The sequence below is a fragment of the Microtus pennsylvanicus genome, chromosome X, assembly GCF_037038515.1.
Source record: "Microtus pennsylvanicus isolate mMicPen1 chromosome X, mMicPen1.hap1, whole genome shotgun sequence".
Classification (NCBI taxonomy): domain Eukaryota; kingdom Metazoa; phylum Chordata; class Mammalia; order Rodentia; family Cricetidae; genus Microtus; species Microtus pennsylvanicus.
Genome location: NC_134601.1, coordinates 73,303,859 through 73,315,356, shown reverse-complemented (window position 1 = coordinate 73,315,356; position 11,498 = coordinate 73,303,859). Strand labels below are relative to the sequence as shown.

Sequence of the window (11,498 nt, the reverse complement as noted above, 5' to 3'; positions counted from 1 at the left end):
GCTGCATCCTTTTTAAAAGAGTTCTGAACAAAGAAAATAAGCCTTATCACTGCCTGTGAAAGTACAGGGTATGATAAAGAGGTGTTTATATAGGCAAGAGGCCAGAAGATGCGTTCATTTTCAAGCTATGGTCAACGACAGAAAACATCCCTTTCAAGTTAAATCAGAAAAGCACTGTCTCTCCATATGTTTGCTTAAGTTAGTTACTCTTCCTACAGCACTTAGTGGGATGAGTGTGTGTGTGTGTGTGTGTGTGTGTGTGTGTGTGTGTGTGTGTGTGTTGTAGGGGTGTGGGGGTGTAGTCATGGCTAATCAACATGATTTTACTATTTTTATATTTTCTATTTTCAAACAAAATGTTTATCCAGAGTCGTTCACATTTTCAGAAGAGCTCTGCATGTAATAACTGCAGATCTGCATAAGGGTACTGAGGATACGATGCTTTTCCTTAATGAGCTATATTCAAATTTTACATAAGAAGAATCTCAAAATAGATCATAACGAATTCTCCATGACAAATTCTCCTGGGACAAATTAGCACAGTTTTGGAAGTGGGTTACTGAGAAGTGAGTATGCCAGTGGGGAGGGCACGGGGAATGTAGAAGTGCCTTTAAACATGTTACTTTTACTCACATGTCTGTGTTTATGTAGTAGCTATGCACTTTGGCATCAAAGAAGCTGGGTTAGATATTTACGAGTTCAGGCGTGAGGGCTGTGAGTTTGCAAATCTAGCAGCTGGAGTGTGTTTGTGGTCGCTGCTTTCCTGTGCTAAGCTGATTTACTTGTTTAAGGTCTGACCTCATCATCCTGTCAGTATGGGTTCCCACCTACACTGTTAGCGGCAGCTTTCTGCTTCAGCTAGGCTGAAAGTATTCACAGTGTATCACTGGCAGAGGGGGAGGGGAGAGAAAGCAAGAAAGACTGCTCTCTCTCTCTCTCTCTCTCTCTCTCTCTCTCTCTCTCTCTCTCTCTCTCTCAGCACTTGTGCTTTTGTTAGTTCTACACAAGAGGCAGAAAAACAAGAGATAACAAAGGCTCCATTTCCTTTCTCTTAGAGAAGGCTTTTGTCTTTCCTCCGGCAACAATGTCAGTGTCCGGCAAGAAAGAGTTTGATGTGAAACAGATCCTGAGGCTTCGCTGGAGATGGTTTAGTCATCCTTCTCAAGGATCGCCTAACACTGGAAGCTGCCTTCAGCAGGAAGGATATGAGCATAGAGGGACCCCGGTGCAGGGCAGGTTGAAGAACCACTCACGGGACAGAAATGGACTGAAGAAAGGCAATAGTCCTGTCCACCACAATATACTGACGCCGGTGCCAGGACCAGCCCCTGCCCATCAAAGAGTCCTTCAGAATTGGCACCAACAAAACGTGATAGTACATCTTCAAGCAAATGAAGGCACTCCTAAAGCGGCTCCAGAGGAGAATTTGCTCAAAGAAGCTTGTGAGAAGCACTCACAAGATTTGGAGATGATGGGTGATGACAAAATAGAAGATTCTAAATCACGGTAAGAGTTTTTGGTTATGTAAGTGAAAGCTTTAGCCTAGATTAATTTATTCTACAAAACTCCCATTTCGTTCTAAATAGAAATGTTATACTATCTCTGAGTTTGTGAGCAGCCAATCAGGGTCTTCAAGACCTCTAGTCTATGAAACAGCACTGTAATCAAGCATATGTTTTGATAATTAATGAGAAGTTATTATTCCTATGGTAGCTTTACTTCTGTTATATTCAGAATTTTCCTTTGCTTTTAAGAGGGATTTCTTTACGTTACTAAGCTCTGTAGATGTTTTTAACAGTTTAGATGTCCCCACAGTGAGAATTGTTTTGACAAGTGCATTAAATAAGAACTCTTTCTGATTTTGTGAACGGGGCAACTTTGAAAAAAATGAATCAAAGTTCTAACTGCAGAGCATATACTTGTTTACTGCTTAGGACACAGTAATAGTTTAAAAATTGTGTTTCTTTTAAAGTAAGAATAGATAAAATTCCTTAGCATTTGAAAGTCAGTCATTTTAAGTGGCATTGCTTTCATAGCCAGTTTGTAACACAGAAATGTTCATGGGACAAGCAATAAAAATCTGCTTACATCAGCAGGATCTTAAAATAAGAAAATGAAATGCATATTTTGGGGTAGATTTCTTATATGATTTTAACCTAACTTGCTCTCATCAGTAAGGTCTGAACGGAAGAAATATTTATGCTATCTTCAGCACTGTCAAGTTTAAGTAAGCCTAGTGCATCGCCCATGTTTTGTATTGCCATTAAAAATTTTATATTATTAATTTGGTAAGTCATAATTAAATTTTCAACTGAAATTAAGTTTTAGGAGTGCTGTAGAATGAAGAACTTGCTTTGATGTATTAAAAAATCACATACTAATGTAGAATGAAACTATACTAACTTCTTTGAAAATCTAGGTGTTTGATATTGTGTTCCTATTAAGTACTGGGATATTTTCTTCATCGTGAGGGTCTGTTCACTATATTTAGAAAATGAAATCTTATTTCCATGAGTTTAATACAGAATATCAAAAGAAAATGAAATATATCATGATAGAGAAAAATCACATATGCAAATGACAGCTATATAGGAACTTGGTCTTCATGAACTGTAAACAGGTAAAAATTGTCAAATGGCTTTAAGCACAATATTAGATCACTTGCAATAAAGATCTTTTAAAATATCAAGTGTTTCTTTGTGAGCATATGCATTTTTTATTTACCTGAAAAATAATATGACTACAAAAAAATAACTACCATGACTGAATAGAGAATATAGCTCAACTAAAAGACTTTCAAAATAATATGAAATTAGTGTTTTTCAATTCAAAGCATTTTCTTGTGAACTACTTCCATACTTCTTAACTGACAAGTTGAAGGTTAAAGGAAATATTTGTCTCTGCTATATATAAATTTAGAAGTCCACTGTCATATTCTAAGAAAGCTCTGGGTATATCTCTGAATAAAACTAAAAAGAATAAAAATGTGTCTAAGAAATTAGATACTAAAAGAAAACGACAGGTACTTGTCCAGTCTAAAACACCAGATGATTTTATTTATGATTTTGACATTTCTCATCTGCTAAGGAATTGTTCTTAATTATTAAATTTTCATAGGAAAGTTACTATTTTCTTAAAATAAACACAGGAAACATTTATGCATGTGTCAAGACTATGAAGGCAGAAGGGAAAACTAAATTGAGGACTTTATTAGATAAAATATTATGTCTCTTATTACCTATTATACATTTACATGTTTTGGTCCAAGATAATTCATAGAAAAGCTCTAGGATTTCGTGTTCTTTTAATTCTCTCTTCTGTAGCAAGATTGGAGAACTGGAAAAAAAGACTTCACTAAATTGGCAGCATCCTGCCATATCCTTGATACAATTTCAGATAAAATAAAAACAGCAAACAGTATGGAGAAATTATAAATCTAGTATGGGTGAGCTCTCATACCTCAGCAATGAATACTTTTAATTCTGTAAATATTATAAAAACTGAACCCATAATGAGCTAATTTATTAGTGTCCAGTATTACAAAATAAGCTAAATTAATTCCCCAAGGAAATTAAAATCACTATGTCAATTTCTATTAATATGTTTTTATAATAATTAAAAATTCAAATATATACTTACAAACTTGGATCACAAGTTAGTAGTATATTTAAGAATGTCTGCCACAGGCTTAATCACTGTGAGGATGCATATATCAATATTCCCCTCATCATAGTTCTGAATTCTTTTGTCATTTGATTTTTTGATAGTCATCTGCCAACTCTGCATCGTTGCTTGTTTTGCAACTACCTAGTTCAAGAAAGATTTTCTCTTTTTTGTTTTAACCATAAAGTTTCAAAGATAAACAACGTAATATTACATTATGCTTGTGCTAAATGACAAGATATTTAGGTATAGCCATGATTAATTACTCATAAATAAATAATTGTATTAGTGTTTAGGTGAAAATCACAGTGTTAACATTAATCCACATTATATAAACATCAATTATTGAATAAAATGTATATGACTTGTTTATGGTATTAACACACACACTTATGGTACCAACATACACCTTAATAGAGAGCTTCCAGTTAAAGAATTATTAGTTTAAAATATCAAAAGGAATGGGGATCATGTCACTGGCCTGTTGGACCTATAAAGTTTTTGAAAAACTGACAACTGTAAGAAAAATTAATCTGCATATATTTCTAATTTGGGAGTATGTGCTGAGAATTAAAATTGTGTCTTCACTGAGCACTTTATTTTTCAAGTAAAATTTGCCTTGAAAAATTGTAATTGCCATTGGAAATATCCATATAGAATAGGAAATGGGAACTGTATTAACAGAAATTTTCATTAAGTAAATCCACAAATACTGAATATCCATTATGTTCAGGAATTCTAGATGTTAGTAATGAAATGGAATAACAGGAAGTATCCCATTTTATATCATATACATATTATGAAGTTATATTCAGAGACAGAGTGAAAAAGAAGGGATAAACAAACAAAAATATAAATTTGAATGGATATAAGTGGTCTTAAAGAGTCCTTAACTACTATACATCATTTTTTTTTCTGTGCAAATCAGTACTACAGGCCACCACAAAACCACCTGAATCAAGTACAAAACATCTTCAGATTAAATGGTGAACTAAACAAATTCACACTACACTCCTCATTGTGGTGATTTTATGATTACATTCATGTCCTTTGGACATAGAGGTGAGTTCTCAGCCATCCTGTAACCATGGTGGCATTGTGCTATCTAGGAAACTGGATACTCCGCTCCCACACAGTATGCCTCATGCACAGAGACCTATGCCCTTTGTAGGAAGTATAAACATGACATTGTACAAGATTTTTTGCCAAAATATTTATATAGAGACACTTTCAGTATGGGCTTCCATTCTCTGTCCAAACCCATTTGTAATATAGAATCTACTTGGAAAATACTTCCACATAAGGAGAAACATGAATTAAAAATGATGAAACTTATTCTAATATTCTTTCTAATATAATAAAGAGGCAGCTGTGTAGTGTTTGTAGGCAGGCTCTAAGAAAGTAAAACAGTAATTTCAATGACCCTGTGCCTGAAATGTGCTTGGTATGTTCAAATACCAATGCATTTTTTTACTAGATTGCACAACAGAAACAGTGAGAGAAGAGAGTTTTGAAATGTAATACAAAAATAAATGCTAAAAATAAGATAATAGTAATGCAAAAATGAGAGGTTCTTAAAAATGTCATGGTTATCTTTATTTCTGGGCATGAAACATAATTTAAGAAACCAGTTTTATATGTGCAAGTGAGTGTTAAATCAAAATGTGTAAAATATGTCTTCAGTCCTCATTAGTGTAAGACTCCTTTTAAATGAATGCAAGTTGCAGGACAGGATGATGTGTGTATAAACGATCACCCATACAAGACTGATGGTTACAATACAGGAAGCCTGATAAGAACCTGATAAGCATCTGTGAGAAAAAAAAAATTACCTTCCATTTGTTAAAAACCCATTTCAACTTATAAATTATACATTTTTATGTGTATTAGTAAAAAATTTCATCTTAAGTAAGCTACAATTTGAAAAACTAAAGGATTGTTTGAGCACAAATGAAGAAACAAAAAGTACTATTGTTTTTAAAAGTGATAGAAAAAATGTTGAATATTTTTCATTTTACAATGAATATTATTACTATTTATTTTGTATGCCTTGTTTAGTGCCTAGAGTTATGGTGAGACTGAATTGATCAGTCCAATTTTCTTCGCCAATAGGAGCTCTTATTTCCATAATAAATAGTTTTACTCTTGCATTTGTCTTCTCATACAAGCAAAATACAAACAGATTTGCTATACTGAGTAATATGCTTGGTACATGTTTTAAGAACACAAAAATGCATGAATGCTTTTATTTAAAAAAAAATCAATGCAGAGCTAGTTCCAGGGTAGGCTCCAAAGCCACAGAGAAACCCTGTCTCGAAAAACAAAAAACAAACAAACAAAAAAAATCAATGCTAGAATCTATTTGTAGCAGCCACAAGTGTCTCACTGTTTTGTTTATCATCCTCTGGTCACATAAACTTATTCTAAGGAGTTCAAATGATTAATAATATATAACTTATGGGTAATTTAGGATTAAAAGTCATGTGAATTTGGTCAACAATGTTTTAATTAGCAATAACAACTATTAAAGTGACCATGACCCTAAAGATTCAGAGTTTCTTTCTGTATTAAAACTTTTTGGAAAGAAGCATTTTTGTATATTAAAAATACTTGGAAATTCTCAACTCATCCATAGTGAAGTGATTTATAGAAAATGATCAGGATAGCAGCAACTGGTATTGACATGGCATACCTGAATATCACCTTATTTCAACATTATTTGATTCCATGTGTACACACACACACACACAAACATACACACACACACACACACAAGGTTTTACATGATTTTTCTTTATTTCTTATGCTTTCAAAGAAAAAATTCATTTAAAGTGCTTATTCACATGGATAATTATATATTTCTGGAAATTTTTATTCTAGGTATGTTTGTTGCATATTATTATGCAAAAATATTGTGGTTTTCTAAGGAACAAGACCTGCATTATTTAATTTTACACCACATTATTCACTAGAAACTGTTTTCAAATGAAAGAATTAGGAATAAATACCATTATTTTTATAGAGTAGCTGAGGCTAAATTTTCTTAAATGTGATTTAAAACAAAATATACAGAAGTATATGAGTTCCTGAAGTATTTTCCTGAATATACACCATTTTAGAAGATAATTTAAATGTATGAGATAATTCCAGACAATTTAGAGATGGAATTTTTTGTTTAGTTTTTAAACAATTTTTAACCATAATGTATTTTCTGAAATTAGATTCCATGATCCTAATATTAAATATATTTATACTCTTTTTACCCATAGTTTCTTTCTGACTATTAAATCCTGTGGTCCTCACGTTAAATAGATTTTCTAAGTCAACAGCAGTGTACCACAAACTTATAAAAAGTGAATATTTGATGTTTCTTAATTTGCTTGTATTCCTCTACAACCATTAAAATAATGCTGTTGATTCACAATTTCTAATGAATATGTCATATTTTGTTTCATCAAGATGATATTCTATAGGCAATTCTAATGGTGGTAACTGAAGCTCTAATAATAACATGAAATAGTTTTATCCAGATGAAATTACTCATGGATAGCATTTCATATGTACCTATCGTAGGAGTACAGAATTCATGTATAATCACAGTTTTCCATTAGAGAAAATCACATTTCTTTTTAATGGCTAAGTATACCATGGAGACTAGTGACATAGTGAATATTCATTGATATTTTTAAGTACAAAATTAATCATAATTTTATATTGCTGTCTACTACTTAATTTTGGGAAGAAAGTATTGATACATATAAAAACAATAATCATTATATAAAACTTTTAGCTTCCAATGATAAATACATCATATAGCCATTACGTATACTTTATTTATGATCATTCTATGCAATTTATATATTTTCACTAAAGAGAATGCCAAATTTTTAGGCATACTGGGAGAGGTAATATTTTCTAATTGTATATTTAAAAACAACTGCTTAAGGCAAATAAACTAGATGCAATGAATCTAAATCAAATTTTTTCTAGACATCTAACTGTAAGGCTGTGAAAAAGAATTGCTGACATTTTAAACAAAGAGAAGGGTGTGTGTGTGTGTGTGTGTGTGTGTGTGTGTGTGTGTGTTCTAGAAATAGTATAAAGTACACATTTTTAAGTCTACAAATAGACACGGAACTTTAGACAGCATTTATTTACATTGGAAGAGAGAAATTCCAATGATCATGTTGATGCAACTTACAGAAATGAATCTTTAATCCTCCCATGATCTTCATTTTATTAACCTGTCCTGTTTTGGTCACAGTGACTTACCCTTTGCTTACCTTCAAATGTTATTGTGAATATACCTCACACCTTTTGCTCTTCTGTTTTTGTTGGATCGTCAGTATCCAAAGTTTAGTAGCACTTAAAACAATTACATCCTACAGGAATATTTAATGAAAAGCAATTCAAAATGCAGTTCTCTAATAAGGTAAAAGCCCATTTAGCTTATTCAAAATATCATAATTTTTTTAAGTTCTATAATGTTTTTTCTATAATGTGTATGTTATGATTCTAAATTGTACCATTATTAATGAATAAATTTACTTTTCTTTTATTAATAAAAAGTTTCAAAAACTTTTATGAAATAATCTTAGACTGACTTAGAGACAATAATCCATGTACTTTTACTCCCTCTCTGAATGAAGATGCAGCCAGTACTATAGAAATGAGGTATGCCATAAGACAATAAATGGCTCTATTTCCTATCAGAAAATTTAACTATATTATGTAATTACAAATCTCTAGGTTAATAATTAGCTCTCTGAAATCTCAGGCACTTCCTTTTCCAAGTTTATTAATCCATTAGCATATAACGTGAAGTTTTAACAAGAATAAGCAAATAATGTTCAAAATAACAGGCCTGGTATGTGAGAATTCATTTCCTTGAAACTAAGATGTAACATAGAAGGTAAAACAGTTTGTTAGCTCAAGATGTTCTTTTTCCACATCTAAATTGTATTAACAAAAATAATAGTGCAGTACAAGGAATATGATTAAGCACAGGAAATTGAAAAGAAGCAATAGCACTTTATTTGGTAAAAACTGGAAATTTCTTACCTATATATTTATTTACATAAAAGTGGAAGTCTGACTCTGGAGTAAAAGTTTCAGAAAAAGCACCAATATTGTAAAACTAACCTTTAAAGCTCAACAAGAATATAGAGAAGAAAACACCCTTAGTAATTCTCTATGGGTGTAAAGATTACAGCAATGTCGCCTGAGAGACAGAATAGATACTACACTCAGCTTCTCCCTGGAGAAATTCTGGGGTTTATAGTAACAATTTCTCATGGTATTTCTAAAGGAAAATTCTTGACAAATAGTCCATAGTATTACTTAAAGCCTTGTGCCACTTTGATATTTAATGATGCTTATTAAGTTCTACCATAGGATTGTAAATATTTTAAAGATCATGCCCTTAAGAAGTTTACAATGCAGTTTGAATGATAAAAAAAATAAGGGGGGGTATACACTTCCTTCATAAAAGCCTTAAATAGTTATAATGGCAGCAACTTGTTTTAGGTATCCTGGTGTTTAGTGGAGGACAGTGAAGATTGAAGGAAGTCTAATGATTCACAATACAAACAGGGGAAGGCTCAATTTAAGAATAGAAACAAGTTCAACAATGTGGAAAATTCTTATTTGGTTTCTATTTTCTAGCAACAAAAGGAAAATAACTACAATGTACTATTATCACCAGGGTTCCATTCAACTCTCTGATGAGCAGTTTGGGTGATTTAAAAATAATCCTATATGTGCTGAAAATATGTATTCTGCCAATCACATTCTTCACAGTATTCAAAAATTTTCCTTGCCTTCCCCAGGTCCCACAACAAATTTTCATAGATATTGTATGTTTGAGGATAAGCAATAATCCTGCACAGAATTTTGGTTATTTTATTTCCACTGAGCTGTCCATGATAATCTCACTTTAAAATATCATGTTGTTTCTGAGTTTGAAAAGGCTCTTAAAGAACTATGCAGATATACAAAGTAAACCCAAGTATAAAATGACCACAGCTAATTCAAGGGAGAAAAATTCAAACTGTAAACACAATTTCCTAACTGTTGGCTGCTCACCATACTCCTTTCTCGATTTCATGTTTAACTGTTTCATTCTGAAAAAAAAAAAAAACAAGCCTGCAGTTAGCATTATAGTTGAAATGAGATTAAGTTGCACAGAGGATTTTGTGGAATTAAGTAATTGAAGTAACTGTACCACTTTAAAATGGAAAATTATCATGTCAGAGATTCACTTTAAGCTACTTCATAAATCTTTAGAGAATGGATATGGCTAAATCACTTTGCTTCACTATTTGGAAAAACGTACATAAAGTAAGTAGTCAATTTGTAAGTAGGTATTAGTCTTTATAAATTGTATATTACAAAAGAGGAGTTTTGCCGATTCTGTGGAATTTCAAATACAGGAGAGAAGGGTAAACTGTCAATTTCTGCCTCAGTAATATACATAGTAAAGTACTAAATGAATTGCTATTTGGTATGTTTCTACTATTGTTTCTCATTTTGATTGGTTTAACTTGGTTTGGATTTAAGACAGGGCTTTTTATGTTATACAATATATTCTTATTATGTTTATACCTACTTTTCTTCTAGTTCCTCCCCATCTCATTTCTGATCCTGATACACACTCTTTCTGCCTATTATTGGAAGTCAAACATATGTCTAAGGAATAAAACTGATATAAAACAAAATAAAATAAGATAAGGCAAAAACAAATCAAAATAGGACAAAACAAGAACAGCGAAATAAAACCATATGAGATTCTTATAGACCAGAGACACACATGTGCACACACACACAGGAATACAATTAAGAATATATACAGAAAACACATGTAAGATAGACGTATATATATATATATATATATATATATATATATATGTGTGTGTGTGTGTGTGTGTGTGTGTGTGTGTGTGTGTGTAAGATATATATTCACAAAGGAATACTAAGGTATATTTTTAAAGCTCTGAATTAATATTATTCAACAAAGAAACTCCAAAAATTATGATGGCTTCATTTTTTTTTTGTTGGTCATCTACTGCTAGGTATGGGATCTGTCCTTAGAAGTGTTTATTTCCTGAGTGAGACTCCTTTGGATAAAACTTACTTTTATTTGAAAGTGGTTATCAATTGGAGATAGCTTCTGGGTTAGGAATAGAGATACGTTTCCACATCTCCTCTCAACTCTACAACTCCATGTGAGGTAGTCCCATTTAGTCTCTGTGTATGAGCCACAGTTTCTGTGAATTCACATGTGCATCATCTCTGTTGTGTCTACAAGACCTTGATTCCTTGGCATCCTTTATCCCCTACAGATCTCACACTTTTTCTGCCTTCTCTTTTGCAGAATTCCCTAAGTTCAGATAGGGATTTGGTGGAGACCTCACTATTAGGGATGAGTGTTCCATGATCTCTCACTCTCTGCAAATTTTCTGATTATGGGTCTCTATAGGTGTTCTCCTTTACTGTAGGAAGGAGCGTCTTTGATGATGATTGAATAATGAACAAATTTATGAGCATAGCACAATGTCATTAAGTGTCATTTTATTGCTATGTTTCTTTAACAAAGCAGCAATATTTTACATTTCCTAGGTTCCTGGCCCTTCTAGTCTCAGATTCATGGCTTCCCAGGTTTATGTATGCCTTCCATTTCATGGAGTGAGCCTTAACTCAAATAAGATATTTGGTGGATACTTACACAGTCTTTTTGCCACTATTGCACCAACGGATACTGGCTTACCCTTTTAGATCATAGGATTTGTAGCTGAATGGAGAGATGGTTCAGCTATTAATGGCTAGGTTCACAACTT

At 32.4% G+C, this 11,498-nt stretch overlaps 1 protein-coding gene across 2 annotated transcripts in view; it reads left to right on the top strand.

Moving 5' to 3' along the window:
* The first annotated feature begins 812 nt into the window (after nucleotides 1-812).
* The window catches only part of Klhl4 (kelch like family member 4), a 91,770-nt gene continuing 81,084 nt past the window's right edge, over nucleotides 813-11,498 (top strand). Inside the window, exon 1 of one of the 2 annotated variants that reach the window (XM_075957781.1) lies at nucleotides 813-1,506. In XM_075957781.1, coding sequence (XP_075813896.1) covers nucleotides 1,085-1,506 — 422 coding nt within the window. In that variant the 5' untranslated portion in view covers nucleotides 813-1,084. The remainder of the gene's footprint in view (nucleotides 1,507-11,498) is intronic. The other variant, XM_075957780.1, reaches the window with a different exon arrangement.